Source organism: Physeter macrocephalus, chromosome 19, assembly GCF_002837175.3.
Source record: "Physeter macrocephalus isolate SW-GA chromosome 19, ASM283717v5, whole genome shotgun sequence".
NCBI classification, from domain to species: domain Eukaryota; kingdom Metazoa; phylum Chordata; class Mammalia; order Artiodactyla; family Physeteridae; genus Physeter; species Physeter macrocephalus.
In genome coordinates, this window is record NC_041232.1 from 12,133,557 (window position 1) to 12,156,224 (window position 22,668).

Here is a 22,668-nt window from a genome sequence, read left to right on the forward strand (position 1 = left end):
ATGTGGGATCTTCCCGGACCGGGGCACGAACCCGTGTCCCCTGCATCGGCAAGCGGACTCTCAACCACTGCGCCACCAGGGAAGCCCCCCCGCCCCTTTTAAAAATCATTCATCTCTCCCACTCAAATACTAGCTCCATGAGGGCAGGCACCTTCTCTTTTGTTTGCTGCTTTGTCCTCAGTACTGAGTAAGGCTGGATAATTAGATGATCAATGGAGAATTGAGTGAGTGAATGAATGAAGTGGGAAGCAAGGCACTGCAGCCTCTGTTCCAGGAAGAGCTGGGGATTCTTTTTTTAAAAATAAATGTATTTATTTATTTTTGACTGCATTGGGTCTTCGTTGCCGCGCGTGGGCTTTCTCTAGTTGCGGCGAGCAGGGGCTATTCTTCATTGCGGTGCATGGGCTTCTCGTTGTGGTGGCTTCTCTTGTTGTGGAGCACGGGGTCTAGGCACAGGGCTTCAGTAGTTGTGGCACGCGGGCTCAGTAGTTGTGGCTCGTGGGCTCTAGAGCGCAGGCTCAGTAGTTGTGGCGTACAGGCTTAGTTGCTCCGCGGCATGTGGGATCTTCCCAGACCAGGGCTCGAACCCGTGTCCCCTGCATTGGCAGGCGGATTCTTAACCACTGCACCACCAGGGAAGCCCAAGCCAGGGATTCTTAAGCAGAGGACTCTAGCTGGGAGGATGCGGGTGGGGTTATGATGCCTCTAGAATTGTACGGGCTCTGAGAAAGGGGGGTTATGTGGGAGGAATTAGCCACCCGTGGCTTTAGACAAAAGAAGGGCAGCCATCTCACAAGCCCTAGGGGCTGTAAACTTTTTCCGTAAAAGGGGAGACAGTAAATATTTTAGGGCTTTGCGGGCCACAGGGTCTCTGTCACAAGTGCGAAGACGCAGCTAGAGACGCTACGTGGAAAATGGACATGGCTGTGTTCCCCCCAAAAGCTTTATTTACAAAAGTAGGCTGCAGGCTGAATCTGGCTGTGGGGCTGTAGTTTGTAACCACGGCCCTACCTGGACTGTGGAGCCCAGATCCAATAAAAGGGGGGATAATACGGTGAGCTGTTCTGTAGTACGCAAAGCTGTGTGCCCTCAGGCAAGTTACTAGACCCATCTGGGGCTCAGTTTGCACCTCAGAAAAAATGGGAACAGCACCTCTTCTCAGGAGCTGCAAGGCTAAAATGAGTGTATGAAACCACCTGGCCATGTCCCCTGCACACAGCATGTCCTCGACCAAGCTCTCTCCGGTTTTCTTTTTCTCCTGACTTCATCTTTAAAAAGAAGGCACGCAATTGCCTCTTTCAGACCCGTGGTGTTTCGAGGGTCAAGGTTAGGGCCACCTGGCTGCACACCACGCAGGGCTCCTCTTGCAGGGCCCAGTACATATTAGACGCTCCATTAGAACAGGCCCTTCTGACGATCAGGACTTTTACCTCTGTTCGTTTATTCACCCCACCGATTGTGAGTGAGCAACTACTCTGTGCTAGATGCAGGGCCAAGGCAGTGCACGTGGAGAGGGCCTTGTCCCCTGGAGGATAAAGCCTCTCGGGGAGTAGGGGGGTGAAACCACCACACACGTGAACACAAAGTTCAAGGGAGACGAGGTTCGCGGTACCACAAGGGAACTTTCGGGGAAAAGCAGAATCTCTGACACTTTGGCTGAGATCTGAATCACGGGGGGCTGGGGGGCCAGGCCGACGGGGCAAGGGCCCCAGGAGTCGGGCTCCCTCCTTCCTGGCTAGGAGGGCCACCGTGCTGGAGGCCAGTGACTGATGGGACAGGCGCCCATCGTCTGGGCCTGAAGATGGCAGATCTCGCATCCCAGGCTGGCCTGGTTCGGCTGAGGGTGGGGGCGGGCGGGCAGGCGGGCGATGGCGGCGCTGCCAGCCACTTGCCATGCGGGTCATGTCTGCGCTCCCGGCTCCGGAGGTGAAAGGTGCAGCCGCTAACCACAGCCCATCAGTCCTCCCAGCTGGAATAAGACAACGCCGGGAAGCAGAGCCATGCTCCCGGCCCAATAAAAGCCTGTTTGCCCAGGCCTCCCTGGCTGTGCCCACTGGAAAACGGAGGGCTGTGCGGGCAGGTTGCTTCCGTACCATTATATTCTGTCGGCGGCGCTCGCAGGTACTGCGGCCTGCCGGGGCCCTGAAAGCTTCTCGATGCCGCGACCCTGCTGGTTTGTAACACGCTCGGGAAGAAAAGGACACAGCCAGTGGCCGACTTTCCTCTTTCTTCCCTCTGTGCTCTCTCTTTTCACCCGCCCGCACTGAGGCACTGAAGAACGGTACTGCACCTGCCGGGGGCTGCCGGGCTGCAGCTGAGAAGGCTGATTCCAGGGGCCGGAAAGGAAGGCAGGGAGAGGACAGGGGAGAGGGGAGGGCGGCCTTGCGGAAGAGGGCCATCTTGCTCTTCCCTTGGCCCAGGCACCGCTGTCTGGGGGTCAAGGGCTTTGCCTATCCAGGGCAGCTTTTTGAACAACTTTCAAAGAGCTGCCCTCGGCTGTTTCATTTGATGGGTATTTCGTAAGCATCAACTTGCAAGGGAATATCTAATGCCCTGCCCTGCCATGATACAGGGACAGTGGGTGAAATGAAGACCCTCCTGCTTGGGGAGGGGGTGCCGGGAGGGGGGCTTTGAAAAGAGCTTTTTTGGCTGCGGATAGGGAGCCTAGATAAGTGTCGACGTCCAGACTGGGTGCTGAGCGTGTTCAGTTCCCACAGCCGCATCGGAAAGCAAGACATCATGTACTTTTACCAGCGAGGAATCCTCCTCCTCCTCGTTGTTACTGTGTACTCATTAAGAGCCTACCACGTGCCAGGCGCGGGGACAGGTGGCATCTACAGATGCAAACATACCGTCCTGGGCACTGCCCAGGTGATGGGCTATTCATTCTCATTCATTCTCCCTCCCTCCCTCCCTCCCTCTCTCTCTCACACGTTCCTTACTGTCCGGGCTTCTAAAAACTGGGGTTCTTTATGTCTCACTCCTCCACCCAGAGAGCATCCTCCCTCGGCCTGGCTCCACCGGAATGCAAGGAAAAGAGGGAGTGTTCTCGGTGGCCCAGAGAAGGAAGAAGCATTAGCGCCTTGCAGGGGAGGGGAGGATAAGTAACACTTGCTGCTTTCTCACTGTGCACTGAGAGCTTTAGAGGCATCATCTCCTGTAAGCCCCCCAATTCCCCTATGAGGTAGGCACCCTAGTCCCACTGTACAGACGACAAAGCGGAGGCCGAGTGACTTACCTGAGGTAACAGAACGGACACGAGGACGCACACTGGGGTGAAACGTTAAGGGGCAGAGGTGCACGGCTGCTCATATGAAGCCAGCAGGATGGCTAAAAGCCCAGGTCGGACTCCTGACTCGGCCACTAGTAGCTGGGCGCCCCTGGGGAAATCATCTGCCCTCTCTGTGCCTCAATTTTCTCGTCTGTGAAACTGAGGATAACGACGGTACTTACCTCCCAGGATTCCGCAGGATTAATACCTGTGAAAGCCCATAGACAGTACCTGGCGTGGAGTGAGGCTTAACGGATGAAAGTTGTCATGGTAATAATAATAGCAATTAGTGTTACCTGGCCTGAACTGCACATGGAGCTGTGTGCCTTGACCGAGGCTTGTCGGGGACCAGTGGAGGAGAGAAGGGCTGGTCACAGGGCCTGGGCAGCTCTCGGCCCACCAGCACCCCATCCCCCCAGCCTCCCCCAGGGGAGCAGGATCCCAGAGGCAGAGGTGAACTCTCACTGTACCGGCCACAGTAGGGCCAAAGCTTCTCTCGATTTCTCTGGCCACCCCCGCTCTGTCCCCCGAGGGCAGCTCAGAGGCCACGGTGTCACCAGCAAGCTTCCTGCTGGGTCCCGCCCGATGGTTAAGACGCCTGCCGTTCATTCCGAGGCCCACCTTCCGCAGGGAGCCCTTTGTCGTGGCCTCGGCGCTCAGGCTGGGCAAATGGGGCTCGGGGCCTCCACCTGAGTTCTGAGTGCCTTCCTGGCACAGATCAGGGCTGGGGGAGGGAACTGGGCATGGATCCCACCTGCCCTCGGAGTCTGTCGGGGCCCTGGACGCTCTGAACAACGTGGATTGCAACACAAACAAGCTGGTTATTTTTCACCACAGGGAAGGGGCAGAGCAGGGGAAAGGGTCCGGTCCGGAGGGCAGGAGGCCAGCAGCTCTATTCTGAGTACTCAGGGCTGCCGTGGGTACCCCGTTTCCAAAGACATCAAGCAGACAATGGGATGGGTGGGTAAGAGGGCTGACATTTCCAGAGCCCCTGTTCTCAGCCGACTCGTCTACCGTGTTTCCCCCCGCGGTGTCCTGCTTACTTGGGAAGGATGCAGGGAGCAGTCACCCCAAGGATGGAACGCTGTAGCCGGACTGTCCGAGTTCCATCCCTGCTTCTACCACTTACTGCCTGTGGGATCCTGGGTAAGCTACTTTATCTCTGCGTGCCTCAGTCCCTTCATCTGTAAAACGGGGTGATTAAGGGCATCTACCTCCTAGGGGTGTTGTGTGGGTAAAAAAAAAAAAAAAAAAAAAAAGGGCAGCTGGTGCTGCTCTTGTTATTGCCCTGATCATCTTCACCAGTACTCCATAAGGCAGTACCCTTGTATCCCCATTTGTAAAATGGGAAACAGAAGCCCCAGGGGCACAGTGACTTGTCCTGGGACACTCAGCTGGGAGGCTACAGAATCCAGGACTTGATGATTCCAAAGCTGATGCTCTTCCTCCTAAAACCAACTTTTTGGGGACCATGACTTGATCGAAAATCTGATGACAACAAAGATCCTCTTGCCAGAGAGGTAAACACGCACGTACACGCACATACCAGATAACAACGTTTCTGGGTGTTCGCAGCCCCTCTGAGGCCAGCCCTAGACTACGGCCCATGAAGACAAGGTTTCATGGATTCTGGGTTAAAAATCCCCGTCTCATATCTTGCTGCGCTCTGGATAGCGTCCTTTTGTTTTCTCAGGACTATCATATATTTGTTTGGAAAGAGTGCTGTATAAATATGATAGGTAATTGTTTCAGACTCTTCGGGCCCCGAACTTTCAGGCTACCTCTTTGCTGCCTTTTCACGCCCCAGACAGGTGAGGCCAGCTAGAGGTCTGACACTTGGCCATGTATGCCAGTGACCCTTCTGGACGGAACACATCTCCCGCCAAGCCAGGCACTGCTGGTCCTGCCCTCCAGAAAACACCCCCCCACCCCGACCTCCGCCCTATGCCCCGACCTTTGTGGGTCACCACAGATGCTGGATATTCTGTTTGGTGCTGCCAATCCCTCCCCTGTCCTACTCCGTCCCCTGGAAGGAGTCGTCACTGGGGAGCCTGGCCCTCTGGCTGACGGATGGGCCAACGCGAGAGCCGGGAGGAGAGCAGAGCGGAGAGGGGGGCGAGGGGGAAGCAGGCAGATCTTGCCTGGCTCCCTCCCTGCTTTGGTTCGGGGCCCTGGCACTGGCTGCAACCCTCCAAACTTGGGGGCCAGCTGGCCATCCCCAAGGCCCCTGCTCTCCCTGGACCCCAGGGGCACCACTTCCTCCTGCTGCCCCTTCACCTCTGCACCCTGCCCCCACCTCTGCATGGCAGGCTTGGGGTGAGCTCTGTTCCCTGCTGGGACCCTGACATCCACCCGCGGTGCTGGGGAGGGTCTCTCAGGGCTCCCTTTCTGCACACTTGGTTAGCTCAGAGCCGGGGGCCCCTTCCAGAACCTGGGGGAGGGGGGGAATGTCCCCTCAAGGGGACTCAAAAGAAGTGCACACACGTGGCTGGGCTCTGACGCCCAGCGCTGGCCTTGGTGGGGCCTTTTCTCACCTCTGCACCTCGGTTTCCTCATCTGTAAACGGGGACAAGGTAACACGCACATCGCAGGGTGTCAATTCTAAAGGGCCACCTATGTTTCTCACTATGATTTGGTATTCATTCCCTCCATTTCTGGAAGGGACCCTGTACATTCTGGGTTCAGGGTCTGGATGAGTCAGGAGGAAGGAAGCCGTGTGGTAAACACACCCACCCCCTAGAGCTAACGAAGGCCCAAGGCTTTTACAAGTGGCATCTGCTAGTATATGCCATGCGTGCGGTTGTGGCACGGTGAGGCGGAGGGCTCTAGAGCTGGTCTAGAGTTCAAATCTCAGCTGTGCACTTTCTAGGCTTTCTCATGTCTTGGGCACACGGCTGAACCTCTTGCTCTGTTAAACGTAGACAACCGTGCCCATGGCTGGAAGGGTTGCCGCGAGGATGAAAGAGACAACGCGTGTCACATACAGAGGACGGCCCGGCACAGAGGAAGCCCTTAATAAACAGTAGCTTTCATGAGTCCCTTTAGTGCTCGGCTGGTCTCAGTTCTGTCATCCGCAAAAGGGGGCTAATCAGGCCCACCTCACAGGGCTGTTGGGGCATTAATGGGAAGATGTATGCAAATAACCTGCTGTCTTTCCTGATATTATTATTGTATCTGCCCCAGTCTGGGCCTCGGCCTGCAGCTGATAGCAGGAGATAGCCAATCCCACAGAAACGCCTCCAGCCGAGGCTTTCTGCTGGGGTAAGTAAGGCAGTAAATGCTGTCTTTGGAGCTCAGTTTATTGAAGGGGGCTGCTCTCCAATGCAGGGCAGGACTGCTGAGTCTGCACTCCCCCGCGGGGTGGGTGGGCGGGGGGCGGGGGGGCGGGAGAGTCCCTTACACAAACATTTGCCGATGGGTGCATTTAGGCCCGTCAATGGCTGTCGATAAGGATAGGCTCTCCTCCCGCACGGCAGGATTTGGGGACTTATTGAGTTGTGTGCTTGCGACTGTGTACTTAGCCCTGATGGCTCCGCTTTCTCGTTTGCCTTTGCTTATGTATTCCCCAGCCTCGGACTGGCCCAGGCTGGCACGGGGGCCCGGAGTTGAACCAATCAGTGACAGAGGTGACATGACGGCACACGACGGCACACTCTCCACCCTGGGGGAGGCGCCAGTCCAGCGAGGAGAAGAATCGTTAAGAAATACAGGACGGGGACTTCCCTGGTGGAGCAGTGGGTAAGACTCCACGCTCCCAATACAGGGGGCCCAGGTTCGATCTCTGGTCAGGGAGCTAGATCCCACGTGCACGCCGCAACTGAGGAGCCCGCCTGCCGCAACTAAGACCTGGTGCAACCAAATAAATAAATAAAATTAAAAAAAAAAAAAAAGAAATACATGACGACGTGGCAAGGAGTTTTAGGAACACAGGTGGGAGAGCAGAGGACGGAGCCATTACTGATACCTGGGGGTGGGGGGTGGGGAAAGGGAAGGCTTCTTGGAGGAGGTGTCATTTGAGCTGGGCCTTAAAGGCTGGATAGGCACTTGCCAGGTTGGAAAAAAAGAAAGGAAAACCAAACTGAGAGGCAAGGCATTCTGGGAAGAGCGAACGGCATATGCAAAGACACAGAGTCCTGCCTGGCGTTGGGAGACAGCGACCTCCACGGGAGGCGTGGTGGGGAAAGATGAGACAGGAAAGGCCACTGGGGTGGGCACACGGGGGTGTGTTCTGAAGGGTTTGGCAGGTGGAACTAGAGTCAAAGGGCTTCCACGCTGTTTCTAGACAATGTGCTAGAGAAGGCGAGGCCCGTGTGAGGCCTCTGGCTGCCCTCTCCAGCCACACTGGCCGCCCCGTTTCTCGATGTGTCACACTCACGCCAACCCTGGGCAACCCTCCTGTGGGCACAAACGTCACCTCTGCGGGGAAGCCTTTCTGGACCTAGCCCCTCCCACCTGGACCCAAAGCCCCCCGAGGTCACCGCTGCACTCCTCGCACTGGGACATGGCAGGGGCTAAGTATTTTCTGGGGATGGACTGCATTACTGGCGAGGCTGTGTGACGCCACCAAGGTGTATAAGAGGTGGAGCTAGGTCCTGTGACCATCGGGGCCCGGGCAGGAAGCGGAAGGCGCTCAAACTGGATAACCGAGGAGGGTCCAGTAAACACGGAGCAGGCGCAGGGAAATCGGGGCAAGTGGTCCCTGGGTCAGCCACCGGACCCTGGACAGAGAGTGCTGGGTGCAGAGAGCCACTGGATGTGAGCTGTGGCCTCTGGTGGCCATGACAGCCAGCCGGCAGCAGCCAGGCAGGAAGTGTGGGGGGGGGCGGGGGGTGGATAACCACCCTGACCCAGGCTATTCCTCTCCCCGATTTCCTGCCAGGCCTCCCAGTGACCTGACTTGACTGGGAAACCAAAAGGGTATGCGGGCCACCAGTGCCACCCACTCGGGTCAGCACCTCCCACTGGCACAGAGAAGCGTACGGATGGCGGAGGGTGGATGTGAAGGAGACGGAGGGAGGACCAGGAACCTGGCCCCCGCAGCCCGGCCGGAGGACGCCAGTTCTCTTACCGTGGAAGTGCTCGGCCGTCTTCCGCCGCAGGGCCTGCAGGCTCACCTCGGAGTCGGCCCACTCCAGCACCAGCCTCCGGCCGTACAAGTGGGTGCTGTGACACAGGGCGTTGAAGGCCCTCTGGAACGAAACACAGCGCGTGAGCAAAGACCCACCGGCAGACGCTACAGCCCGGTCTCCCACCCGCCGGCACCGCAAGCCTAAAGGCCAGCTCTGGCCCCGCGACACCTGCTTCCTGGGGCGGCTGTCGGGAGCTGATGGCACTTCTATTCCGTTAGTGGGTTACGTGCCCGGGGACAGTGCTGCGAGTGGCCGTGCGCTCAGTACATCCGCCGTCTGGGCTGTGACTGGTGCCTGGGCCGGGCAGTCGGCTTACCTCCCGTGTTCCATCCCGTCTGGGGACGGCGACCCCATTAGACGGCTGGCCTCCCACCCGGCTGCCAGGGGCAGTGCCTCTGAGGAAGCCGAGCCCATCCGGCCGCTCGATGACAACCACACGGGCCCTTCACTGTCACTGGACGGCACCGTCCTCCGCCGGTCCTGGGGATTCCGTCCCCCATCTCTCTCTGCTGCCCTCTGCTGAGGCTCCCCTGGCCACCGCACTGCCGTGGCCCCCCAGCCACTGGCTTCCGCACCGGGCTCAGCGGCCTGGGACCTGCACATGCTTTTCCCGACCTCCCCCCCGCACTCTGCTACTTCCCTCTTTTTGACTTTTGTTTTGTAACAGCTTTATTGGGATATAACTCACCATACGTACAAGTCACTATCACAGAAGTCACCCGTCTACAATTCAATGGCTTTTAGTCTATTCATAGAGTCGTGTGACCACCACCATACCTATTTTAGAACATTTTCATCGTCTTCACTGCAAAAGAAACCCTGTACCCATTTGCAGCCACTCCCTATCCCCCCTGCCCCCCAGCAAGCACTAGTCTACTTTCTGTCTCTGTGGATTTGCCTATTCTGGACACTTCCTACAGATGGATTCATACGGCACCAGTGAGTTCCCTCTTAAACATCACCAGGTCTAGAGCTAAACTGGCTCTGTGCTGGGGCTCTTCCCAAAACACCCCTGAGGTACACAGAGGCCACTGCACTTGGTAGCCAGGAGCTTGGGCTCTGAGGCCACCCTGCCCGGGCAGGGCAGGTCCTGCACTTCCTAGCTTCAAGGCCTTGGGCAAGTGAAATGAATCTCCCTGGCCTCAGTTTCCTCATCTGTAAAATGGGAACGTTAAGGGCACTATCCTCTAGGGTTCTACAGAAGACGACAAAGAGTTAACATGCAGAGTGCCCAGAACACTCTGGGGGTGCACAAGTAAGTGCTCAATAGGTGTTAGTTCTCGTGAAGGTGGTGTTGCCACCACAGACATGTGCAATTTCTCTCGGCACAGAGGCCTCGAGTTAGTGCCAGGCCGAAGGGGTGGGCTCCGAGGCGATGTCAGCGCCAGGGAGCCGCAGTGGCCGGTGGTGGCGTCTTGGTCTCTGCTTCTGGGTTGCAGGCAGCGCCATCTGCTATGAGAAGAGGCGCCATGCGGCTTGTCCCTCTTGCTTCTTTGATGCTGTGAAGAGGCAGTGTATAACCAGGGGTCTGGATTGGAACCAGCCCCTCTCTGGCCTCATCTGCACTGTGACTGTTAGAGGTTGGACTGGGTCCCCCAAAAGAAGAGATGTGGAAATCCTAACCTGGCACCCCAGGTTGTGACCTTATCTGCAAACAGGGTCTTTGCAGATGCAGTTAAATTAAGACGAGGACATCCTGGAGTACGGTGGGCCCCTGATCCAGTGTGACTGGTGTCCTTACAAGAGACGGCCATGTGAAGACACAGACAGGGTGAACGCACGTGACGAAGGAGGCTGGAGTGATATCCACAGCCAGGGAATGAAGGCTGTCACCGGAAGCTAGGAGAGGGGCATGGAATAGATTTTCCCTGAGAAGGAACCAACACTGCTGACAAGCTGATCTTGGACTTTTGGCCTCTAGAGCTGTGAGAGAAGACATTTCTGTTGTTTTAAGCCACGCAGTCTCTTACAGCAGCCTAGGAAGGCAACAGTGACCTTGGGTAAGCCAAATGCCCCCCCATGAGCTTCAGTTTCCTCACCTGTAAAATGGGGCTAACTGTGAGACTTACACACCATCAGCCCCGAGGGTGGCAGAGAGCAGGTATTTGATATAGACGGCTGCATCTGAAAAGCACCGGTGCGAGGTGGGTGGGACATGCGTCTTTTAAAAATTAGACATGGGCCCAAATTAAAGAAATGCCTTTGTTCTCCTTCGTGCTTTTCTGAGAAAGGCCAGGTGCAGGAAACTTTTTCTTTCCTTTGTTTTTTTTTTAAAACGTTAATTTAAAAAACTCTTTCTGACTGCCAGCAGAGCCTCTGCATTTTTTTTTTTCCATGCGGATATAAAAATGCATCTGGACTCCAAGCCGAAATGGCCCGTTCAGAGCTTTAAAACACACGTGTTCTCAGCTGGTGAGGCAGAGAAACAGCCTGATTGGGGGAGCTGGGGTTTTAAGAGGGGGGAGTGAAATTGGTCGGGAGTCTGGCATGGCGGGTACTCCATCCTGGTGCCAGGGTCCCTGAGGAGCTGCGGTTCCGGGGACACGTTCGGATGGGGGCGGCCAAGAGGTGGCATCTGGTAGGAACTAAGTCAGAGTCAGAACAAGGGGGTACTGGAGCCTGGCAGGTGAGTCCAGGCGAGATGCCCCAACTCCAGCCGTCACATCTGTGTTTCTTTCTTACCCTTGGAAACCCACTCTCCAGTCCTGTGCCACACAAAGCCTGGAGCGGTCTCTGTTCCTTATAGGAGTTGCTAAAAATTCCCTCTCCCAGCCTCTCTCTGACATCACCCCTTGCAAATTCTCATCTCCTCTTTGGAAGGGCTTTTCACTCTAAGAGGTGAGGGGGCACGGCAATTAAGACTGGGGGCTCTGGACCTGGGCTACTATGGTTCAAATCCCTGCTTCATCACTTACAAGCTGTGTGATCTCGGGCAAGCTGCTTAACCTCTCTGAGCTTGAGATTCCCCGCGTGTAAAATGAGAGGTAGCAGCAAAGAACGGATGCGCAGATTCAATGAACTATTAAGTCTGACGCCACACTTCCCGGAACATGGTAATTCTCACCTAAATGTTGGCCGTTGTTATTATTACGATGTATGCCCTCAACTTCCCATTATCACGCCAAAGAGCAGGAAGAATGGTAAGTAGGGTACAAAAGCTCTTTTGTATTTGAGGTTAGAGGACAACGTGTGAATCTCCACAAATAGCAGAATCACCCTTCCCGGTTCTAGTCCCCTCAGGTTAATAGGAAACCAGGTTGTGTTTCCAGCCCTAGAGGTTGGAATGTGGTGAAGCCCAACTGTCACAGGCAGGAGGACAGCGATTCCTGGCTAAAAGTGGCCTTGGATAATTCCGAGTAATTGTGCTTCATGCAAAGAGCCTGTTATATGTGAGGCCCGGGGAGGGTGACGGGGAGACATCCCCAGGGCCTTGGGGCTTTCGGGCCAGTGCAGGGGAAGGTTCCAGGCACAGCCCCGGCCTCTCTGGCCTGCTCTCCTCTAGCAGCTTCCCCCCAGGTCTCTTGTGCCTACACTAGACTCCACCGAAACGCACACCACCTTCTCCCCAGACAGAGACTACCCGAACCCCCGCTCTAGGGCTGTGGTCATCTCGGGGTGCCCGGGGTTCCGCGGAGCGCCGGGCGCTGCAGTGCAGCAAGTGGAAAGTTAGCTGTTCCCAGCCCTTTGCTTCTTTCCGAATACTGCTTCTGTTGCCTGTGTTCCTCCCTTGCCATCCAAGGGCCTTCATACCACGGATTAGAGATGCCCTGGGTTCCAGAGAACTCTAAGCACTTGACCTCAACCTACTCATGAGAACAGACATCATTCTCTCATTTCAAGGAAAGGAAAACTGAGGCCAAGGTTGGTATGCAGGTCAAGTTCCTCCTTACTTTTCCTTTCAGCCTCTATGGGTTCTATCCCTGGGCCTTCGTAACATCCCCCTCAGCCTCGGAAGGGCTCCCCTCGTACAGACTGCAGCCAGGTGCCCTCTGCGTGCCCTGCGCCCCCAGCCTCCTTAAGAACACCTGCCCCGTTAACGCCTGCTTGTGTGCCGGGCTCCCTGGCTCGACCTTGAACCTCGGAGGGAGGCCTCTATCCTGGCTACCCTTGGCACAGAGCTCGGGACAGAGCGTGCTCGTTAAATATCTGCAGGGCGAACCATGCAGATGTTGGTTGGTTGCCTCCTCCAACCCCTGAAATTCAGCCCATGAGGGCAGCAGGGAAAGGAGCACATCTCGCCCACGACTGTCCTGTCCTGTACAAGTGGGAGGCTCTGCCTTTGGTTAGGACAAGAGCTGACACATACACAGTCCTGGGTGCGGCACACAGACGGACAGGAGGCCCCGCTCCCAACATGCGTGACTTTGGGACCTTGGGATGGGAAGAGTCACCTGTGCCACTAACACCCGATCGCCCAGCTGGGTCACTGCCGAAGCCTGAAGGTCTAGAACGGAACTCTAAGGGTGCACTGGTTTGGCAAAGAGGTGGATGCTGTAGAAGACGAGGCCCCCCGACCCCGGCCACTTCGGGGCCACTTCCTTCATCATCCGATGGGCCCGTGCTGGTTATTCCTGATCCTCCCCTGTACCCCCTCTCCGGGCTTTCAGAGCTGACTCCCCTGGAGGGCATAACCAGGGCTCGCTGGCCTTGGGTTCCATTTAGGACGAGCACATGGGAGGCGCCCGTGAGAGGCTGGAGGGAGGGGCAGAGAGGTCGAGGACTTTCTCCCTGGATCCCTCCCTCCAGGACCACAGCTCCCGCCGGTGGCCCCTCCTTGACAGCTCAGGCTCTCACCTGTCCCTTCAAGGTCCCTGAGCCTAAGGTGGTGACAGCTGCCACGGCCACTGGCCCTGGTGGGGTTGGGTCACATCCCTGGCGAGCCCCCCCGAGCCCTTCTTACCCCTCCATGAGTCTCTCTTCACTTGAACCATCTGGGGTTAGGTTCTGTTTGCTGACACAGATGGTCGCCTGAAGTCCCTTTGCCTTGACCCGGGACAGATGGACTGCCCCCTTCCGAGAGCAGGTCTTAGACAACGTGAGGCCCGACGAGGACTGCTCTGAGCAGCTCTAGCCGGAGTCTGGAGCTGCCCCATCACCTGGTTCTCTGCCTCAGCTGTCTTGGAAACACACCTCTTTCATCTCCTCTGACCTAAGCCACCAACTGTGAGCACCGAGAGCCCTGGCCTCCAGTGCCGCCTAGACTGTGACCAGGCCTGGCAGCCACCCTTCCAGAACAGGGAAGGCACTGGAAGGCTGCCGGCTCAGTGCCGGGCCTGACCTTTCTGCAGCTCTCCCTGGAAGAAGGGCTTCTGCCTCCTGGCAACAAAAGCCCATTTGATGCCCTTGGCAGGACTCCCGTCCCAAGGGCCATGGTTCCCGGGCCGGGCTGAGGCCAGGCCTCCTGTCCTGAGACGTCCAGGGCATCTCTCAGCCCCTCTGCTGTCTCTCGCCGAGTGGGAGGGCTGCATCTCTCGGCAGATGCCAAATCCACCTGAGCACGGACGACGCCAACCTGTCCCAAACCATCTGTGCCCCTGAATCCTGGAGGAAGCATGGCCAAGAACGACCACGTGGCTCAGAGCACAGCAGCCAAGCCCAGGGAATGGGGGCGGCGGCCCAGCTGGGCCTGCTGGGGGCTCGGCTCCTTCTCTGCCAAGGGGGTTGAAAAACAGGGGCCTACGATTTCTGGGAGGACAGTCTGCTGCCCTGGGATGTTTTGTATCATCTCCTTGTGGACAGCATCCTGCGCTCTGAGGGGGAGATCACTTCTGTCCCTGTACCAATGCTCCCGGACCCCTGTAAGTGAGCTCCCAGCAAATCTTCCAGCTACCTCTGGCCTCCACTGGGGAAGAGCTGGTCCCCAGAGAAAGCGGGGCTCTTTGCACAATACTGCTAACTTCAACGGTGGGCCTCCACTCAGCACCTTGGGCCCCTCCGACTTACGATGCCGTGGAGCTGAGGGCAAGCTTCTAAGAGAAACACCCAGGGACTCGTTTTCTGGGCTGTGGTGTCTAAAATCTTTCAGATGAATAGACGTCTTTTCCTTGCACCCATCCATCCACTCAGCTCAATCCAATTCAACTCAACATCCCTGGAGGACCTACTATGGGCCAAAATGAGGGGACTAAACTAGGGGACAGGACGGTGACGCACCACCTCTGACCTCGGGGAGAGAGAAAAGAGCCGCTAGGAAAAGAGGGCCAACCCAGGTAGCCGAGGGCCAGAAGTGACAAGGCAATGAGGCCGTGGGGCCCAGTAATGGCCTTGGGCTCCACAGGGAGTCGCAAAGCACGGTCTTGTGCTTTCTGGCTTTGATCTGGAGAGAAACTTTTGAGTGTTCACTTTCTCAGCTACAAAGTGGAGGTGCTTCAACCTTCTTGGTGCTGAGAAGACGTAAGATGAGGACTATTCATTTAACCCAGCGCCCGGCACGTGGGCAAGGGGCTGGTTCCCGGGACCCGTGACGTTGCCCTTGGTAGTTTAGGTTATGTGTTTATTTTTTTGGCTGCACTGCACGTCTTGTGGGATCTTAGTTCCCTGACCAGGGATTGAACCCGGGCCCTTGGCAGTGAAAGGGTGGAGCGCTAACCACTGGACCGCCAGGGAAGCCCCTGCAGTTACGTTTTAAAATGATGATTACTTAGTGCTGCTGGGAGGGAGGAAGGCTGTCCAGCTCAGCTGGGCTGGTTACCTTTCCTGGGGAACTGGTCCTGATCGCCGAATAAATCTGAATCGAGGACATCTGATCCTGAGGCCTCCTCAGAGCAGTGGAGCTCCGTGGCCGTGGCACGGCTCCCCGCCCGCCCCGGGGGCGGGGCAGGCCTCAGGGCGCGCAGAGGGACAGAGGGATACAGCCAGCAGATGGGCACACCGCGGCGGGGCTGCTCGTACCCCAGCGATGAGGGGTGCACATCTGCTAGCCCGAGGACGGTGGCCTGTCCTGATCCCGGGTTGTCAGCCCAGAAAGGTGTCGGCTGAGCCCGAATCTATGCCTTGAAATGAAAGGCTCAGGATTCAAACACGTTTTCCTTTACCCCTGGGCCCTGACGACAGGAACTAGGCAAAACCTGCAATTAAAACACAAGCACAAACAAACAAACAAAAAAACACAAGCACGAGTGCACACACCTAACACAGACAAGTGGGGATAGCACCCCAATTCCTGGATTTGTGTCCAGTTAACATTTCAGGAGACAAAAAGCAACTGACACCTCGGCTTCAAAGCACAGCGCCCCTGCCCCGCGGGGCCTGGGACACTCCGCCGCCTCTGCTCCTTTGGCGCCCTGTGCCACGGCCTGTGGTGAGGGCTCGGCACGCAGCTTTGCACTTAATCTTCGTGGCTGCCTCAAGACGCAGACCATTTCCGGTTGCAGGCACGAGCAGCCTGGGGTGTGGGGACACGAAGCCCCTTGCCCACGTTCACGCAGATGGAAGGAGGCGGCTCTGACTCCACGGGCCACGCTGCTAACCACTGTCCCGCCCTGCCCTTCTAGAACGTGGGCTGTCTAGGGAGGACACAGCCCACGGAGTCGTCATTTCCATGGGGCCGTGTCCCCTTCAGACCCCGGCTGCACACCCTCGGGGCCCCCGGGGAGGCTGTACTCTATGCCCTCCTTGCACTCAGATAAGCAAACGTGTGTGTGTGTGTGTGTGCGGAGTGCACACCACCCATCGCTAGTCTGATGGCGCTCGCCCATCTATGGCGCCTGCACCGCGGCTGGGCACCCAGCGAGGAGGCAGCTGTCCCTGCCTTAAGAAGCTCTGCCTTGCTCATCGTCACCTCTTCCCACCACCGGTCTTGTTTCAGCGGAATCTGCAGGGTGAAGGCCATGGGTGCGGAGAGGCCTGATGGGACCCCCCTGCGAAACTCTCAGCATTACCCCAACTGGGGTGGGCCTGGGGCTGTGTCCACGCCCCCCTCTCCGCCGGCACCATACAAAAGTGAGAAGTGAGAACGGAGACTTTAACTGGCACGACTCCCCAATTAAAGCTGCGGTTGTTTACCAGTGAGAAGAGAAGAGCGCTGCCTGCCAACGCCGACCACCATCCCATCTCCCTACTGCCGGCTCCCCCCAAGTGTTTATTTAAGCCAACACATTGCTCTGCTAATTGGATAACATTCCATGTGAAAATAGACCTTTTAAAACAACAGCAGCGGCGGCAAATAAAAACAGCTGCAACTGCAAAAGTACAAAGGCTCGGTGGGCTCGGGGAAGGGAGAAATTAAAGGCGCACGCATGGTTGGGGGCGGGGGAGAATGTTCTGGTTTCCGGGCTGCAAGTCTGCTCTTTGCCTTCTTTCCCTTCTTGCTCCGTGACCAGCCAGTCCAAGTAAAGATAGAGGAGGTGGTGGCTTCTAAATGGAATCCCAATGACTATTGGTGGCCTCTTGGCCAATGGGCACGGGCACAGCTGGTTGGGAATCCCAGGTCACCTGCCCAGGTAGAAAGCTGCTGCCTCCAAGGCTTGGGAGGGTTGGCAGGAGACAGTGTGTGGCTCTGGAGGCCCCTAAAGGAATGCCCACTCCTCCTCTGGGGGCCCCGGAGGAGCTGATTTCATCCTGGGCTTGTTCCCAAGAGATGTTTTAAGGGCCAACCTCTTGGCCTTCCTCCAAAATGCCTAATTGGTGAGTTGCTGGGGATGGGTGAGAGGTGAGGGGTGTGGTGTACAGAGAAGGGGGCTGGCGCACGGTTGGCCGCAGCTGGCACTCAATTTAAGTGAATACGTGAATGAAGGGAGGAAGTCCTAATCTGTGGACTTTGGAACCAGATCGACACGCGGGGTTTCCCAGCTCTGGCAAGTGGCGCCATCCCTTCAAACCTCAGTTTACCCATCTGTCAAATGGCTTCCTACCACTGATGCGTACAAATGCCCAGCGCCGTCCCTGCCAAAGATGGGCTTTTAGAAGTTGATGGTTTTTTACTGACGCCAAGAGGCTGCCCTTCCAGAAACATCATCAGGGCCCAGAGAACCACGTGGCGCCTGAGACACTACAAACATCCCGACACACAAGCGCAGACCCAGGCCACCAGGGAAGAGCACCGCATTTGGGACTTCCTGTCTGCCCTCATCGACCTTTGTCCCTGCTTCCCTCCAGCACGTGGGAGAAGGTTCTTTGAGAAATGTGGGCTCATCACACATGGAGGTTTAGATAATAATAACAGCAGCCCTTTCAGAGGGACTGACAGTCATGCCTGGGACATCGGGGGCTGACGAAACGCCCTAGGTTGGGAGGACATGCCAGCTCACGGAGCCTGTGACAGGGGCTGACGGCCAGGTCCCACCCCTGGTTTAGCATCTCAGCAACAGAGCCAGGTTCCGGCTTCCCATTGGTTCCCAGGACCCTGCACACGCGAAGCTTAACAAGCGCCTGGAGAAACCAGGGAGGGAGTTATGCAAATCTCCAGCTGAGTCCGGGGCTGCTGCAGGTTGGGACGAGACAATGCGTGTACGGTGTACATGTCACACACAAAGCCAGCTCGGCCGGTCGCGGGAGCCTCTGGCTATTGTCATCAGTTGCCTGGTTACCCTGAGCTCTTCGTGGAGCCTTGCGCTAGGATTCTCTTCCCTGTTTGGGGTGTGTGCTTGAGCCAGAGGGGCCTGATGGATGACGGAGTTCCCGAGGCTGTGCGGGGTGGAACACGGGGTCATGGTGCAAGGTCGGAAGACTCAGGGTCCCTGGGGGCGGGGAGGACGCAGATGACCCGTGTTTGGGGCCCAAAGAGAGATGGGGGCGCTGAGCGGATGCCTCCAGGGACCAACCAGGGTGCCTAATTCTCTCCTCAGCCAGCTGGCAAAGTGGACTGGTTGATGCCCAGGAAAGAGTACTGTGCTGTGTGAGTCACATCCCCGGGTTCACAGCCCAGCCTGGAAACTGCTAGTTTCTCCACTGCTTTCCAGACGCAAGGTTCTACAATCAGCCTCTACTCCCTCCCTGCCTCCTCCCCCTAATATGTGTCCACTCCCCTCATCTTTTCCTCCCTGTCTCCTCTTCTCCCCTCTGAGGACCGCCTGGGGCCCCGGGGCACAGGAGGCTTACACCTCCAGGTTCCAGCGCTGCTGAGGCCACAAGAGTTACCGACCACTATCTTCCTGGAGGACGACCCACGGCAGGAAACGGGGCGGGGCGGGGGGGTGAAGCCCTCGGTGAGGGAGCCGAGCGGTCAGGGTTCAGTCAAGCTCCTGAAGTGCTTCAAAGGGAGAACCGCTGGGGGTGGGCGGCGCTTGTCCTGAGAAACTGGGGGTCCTGGAGTTTCCCCTACCAGCCCTGGGATTCCCACGAGTTCCTTCTTTTGAGATGAAAAAAAGGTCTCCGGGGGGTTTCTAACTCAATGTCTCCTTCCAGCATTGCTTTCCCTCTTCAAACTCACGCCCACCCTCGAGCTAACCAGATATTTACAATATTCAGAATTCTATTCACCAATATGCAGCGCGCACGGCTCTATGGCTCGGTGGAGAGCGCTAAATGTTCCACTCGGGAGACAATAAAGTTCTTCAGACAGACAGGGAGAAGGAGAGGGAAAAGTCACGGCAGCTTCTCCGGGAAGCAAAAAGAGCAAAGGGATCTTGGCAGGAGAGGTGCGCTCCCGGTGGGCTCAGACTTCATGGGAGACCAGCTCGCTCAGCGGCCGGCAGGGCCCGTCCGGGTGCGGTGAGAGGCGGGGATGGCGGGGCCGGGACAGCGCCGGAGCCAGGCTGCCGCCTGTCGGAGGTGAGGGGCCGCAAGAGCCAGTCCTGGAGGGGGTGTGGGTTGAGCCCTCGCTGTCCTCGGCTGCCCTTTCTCTTCCTGGAGCCCAGGATGGAAGGGACAGAGGGGGAGGAGCCACCTCCATAAGTCAGCAGAAGGCCGTGCTAGGCTTTGCAAAGAACATTTGTAGCCTGGCCCCCGGTGCCAGGCGCTAGCCAAGCGGTCACTGGCACTGCCCGGCTACCTGAGAATCTCCCCCCCACGCCCCGTTCCAGTGACCCCAGGGAACAAAGCTATACTGACTGCATCCTGGTGATGGGAGGGTGGAATTTCAAAGCTGGGAGTCCACGCCTGGTCCAGCCCTCTGGGTCCCGAGAGCCACGTTAATTCTGACTTCAAGCTCTGGAGGGAGGCTGCCGCGTGGAAGAAGCTTCTAGTTGGAGGGGCGTGGACAACTTTTCTCTCTGCTCCTTCCCTTCTTCTTAGATGACCACCATCACCACCCTCCTCCTCGTCACAGCTAACAGACGGAGCTCACGGAGGCCAGATCCCGTTCTAAGACTATCATCTCATCCCAGCCCCACAACGATTCGGTGAGGGAAATTCTATTACCGTTTTATAAGGGGGGAAACTGAGGCACGTAGAAAGTAAGTCACCTGCCCAAGGTCACATAGCAGGTAAGTGCTAGGATTCTGGCTGCAGAGTCTGTGCTCTAACAGCTAGCCCTTGCACTGGCCCTTAATAAGAGATGTTTCTTGGGGCAGGGAGTGAATCCCCCTTCATTTCTCCCCTAATCGCAGTCTCACACAGATAACAATGGTCCTACACACTCACAGCAGCTCAGGGCTAGACGGACGCAGTGGAGAAAGCGCTGCCTGCACCCCTCTCTTCTCTGTCCACAGATGGAGGGCTGGTGGCTCTGAAGGGAGCTGGGCTGGTGGAACGAGGAGGAAACAGCTCACTCGTCTCGAGCACCATGTGCCAGGACCCGTGTCACCACCTGCCTTCACCCTGTGGGCGTGGGACCTGTCATCATTCCCATTTTACAGATGAGGAAACCGAGGCACAGGGCAGGGCTGGGAAAGCCAAGCAGCCGGCAGTAAGTGCAGTGCTCTGGACGCCTGTTCCCTGGCTTCTCTCTGAGCCAGTGGGGGGGACCCCGCAGGTGCCTGCCTTGCTGGTGAGCATCAAGGCCGTGGGCCGGCTGCACGCAGGGGTTGCGGTCCTCCTGTCGTGACAGGAGGCGAGGGGAAGACTGCCAGCCGAGAAGAAAGAGGCGCAGATGTCTGGACAAACATGGCCACGTGTCAACAAAGCATGCACTTGAGTTCAAGACGCCGAGACAAAGGTGGTTGGCAGGCCTGCTGAAGTCCTGGGGCACCCTCTCTGCCTGTGCGTGTTCCCAGGGCCCACAAAGGCCGCAGCTGTGTCCCTGAGATGACACCTTCAGCTCCACCCACAGGGCCTCGGGCAACGCCAATTTGCTGCAGGCCAAGAGTGTGATTCCAACAAATACTCTGCTTTTCTGAAGATGCCTCCTCAGAGGCGAAGGGGATCCCAGCCATTAGTGACACGTGCCCCTTGCTTTACTGCACCCTCAAGGGAAGACAGGCCAGGACGGGGGAAGGCCGCCTGTGGTACAGGCTCTCGGAGGGAGCCCACGAAGACAGCGCCATGGCCCCCTCCCCCCAGGATCCCGACCTGGGACCGTGAGAGCAGCAACCACGGACGCAGCCAGAACCCCAGTCACACAGCCTCTGCCCCTTGTCTGCTGCCGCGGAGGACGAGGACCCAGGACCTACTGCCCCAAGCCCACACCCAGAGAGGCTGCCTTGCTTCAAAAATAAAAGGTGGTTCTGTCTCCAAGGAATTCCGTACACGTGCTCACACACAGCAGCACTTGCCTGGCCTGAGCGCACCTGAAATCAGCACAAAACAGAAGCCCCAGGCACCAGCAGGAAGAAGAGGGGAAAGAGCTGTCCCCGCGGGTTCCCACTGGGCTGCCTGGCGGCCTCCTCTCCGAGCGCTGTCCCCTGGTTCCCCTCCACACCGTGCACAGCATCTCCCACGCTTTCTGTCTGACCTGGAGCGGCCCGGGACACAGAACTGCCCCTTCCTCCAAACACAAGGCCCACGGTCTTTTCTTCCAAGGACGTTGTGCAAATTAGCAGGGCTGGGGAGAGGAGGGGAGAGAAAACCCGAAGGGCGAGCGGGGGGTGCGCCCACGTCTGTGAAGAGGCCTTGCTGCTTCTCCCGCAAAGGACCCAGAAAGGAGAGGCCGGGAGGGAGGGGCCCTGGTCTCACCTTGGCGTCCTGCTTGGTGAGGAAGTCGACGAAGCCGAACCCTCTGTGCGTGCCGACGCTCGTCATCTTCTTCGGCAAGCGGACTGTCTTCAGCTCCCCGAAGGTGCTGGGAAAAAAAACCCGGGAGTTTCAGAATCGAGGCCTGCAAGGGGGGCGGGGGGAGGCAGGACCGAGTCTCACCCGCTAACTCTTTCCCGTTACAAGAGAGGAGTGCCCGCAGATGCACACGGGGGGTACGTGTGCACAGCCACGTGCATGAACACTCGTGTCAGTGTCAGCTCCCCACTGGCCAGCACGTGTCCTGGGGGCGTGGGTGGGCTTCTCCCTCCGGCCTGGCCATCACGCCGGCAGGGAGGGAACCATCAGACTGGGGGTGCCGTTCCTCCGGGGATGGAGAATTTTCCGTTCCCCTCTGTCGGGCGGGCAGGCACACCGGTCCTCCCCTTGCCCGGGGGAGTGGGGGTGAGGGGGTGGGGTGAATGAATATGCAGCGAGGGGGATGCAGCCCCCTGCACGCATGGCTGGGCTGCGGAGGCACTGGCCAGGCCAGGGCCCCGGACTCGGGGTTAGCACGGACTCCCCACGGACCCCCACGAATCTGACTAAGCAGGGCGAGTCCCTTCTCCCAGATCTGGGACCTGGGATGGTTCTTCAGCACTTGGCGCTTGAAAGCCACACAGCCACGCCCTCTAAACCCCCGTTCCTCCTGCCTCAGGGTTTTGATATCTGCTAAGCCGAAGTCAGGCAAAGCTGACTTTGGAGGAGAAAAGTCAGGTGTCCCCCAGACCCAACAGGGATCAAACAGGTAAACACGGCCTCCAACCATCTCCCCAGTGCCCCCTCTCCCCCTGGGTAAACCTTTGAGAAATTCCCGGACAAAAGGATCGGGCCTCCCTTGCTTTCCTGTCTCACTCCCCCGCCCCCAGCCCATCCTCAGGTCCATTTAGCAAACACATACGCACAAATTGCTGCCGATAAATATTTAATGTGCGCGGCATCTGAAAAGAGGTATTATTTTATTTGAAAATCTGCACACACTTGCGGGCGCCCGGGCACACGCACCTACACACGCTGGCGCAGGATGCCTCGGGGCCAGAGACCGATTGGGCAAAAGACACAGTAAAGGCCGTAAGCTCTCGTGAAATGATCTAAGCTAAATCTGTGGAGTTAACCCGCAGCCCTGCCAGCATGACCAGGCATCTGCCAGCCCAATTTCTGGAGGCAGGACGGTGTGTAGATGCGGCATTATGAAGCCTCAGAATGAATGTGCACGTCTCC

General features: G+C 57.5%; 1 protein-coding gene across 1 annotated transcript in view; it reads right to left on the reverse strand.

The window, feature by feature from the left end:
* Positions 1 to 22,668, reverse strand: part of RBM19 (RNA binding motif protein 19) — a 127,122-nt gene that overhangs the window by 16,120 nt on the left and 88,334 nt on the right. The window contains exons 22-23 of the mRNA XM_007104625.4: positions 21,391 to 21,496; positions 8,340 to 8,460 (exon numbers count right to left, since the gene is read on the reverse strand). Of these exons, the coding sequence (XP_007104687.2) occupies positions 8,340 to 8,460; positions 21,391 to 21,496 (227 nt within the window). The remainder of the gene's footprint in view (positions 1 to 8,339; positions 8,461 to 21,390; positions 21,497 to 22,668) is intronic.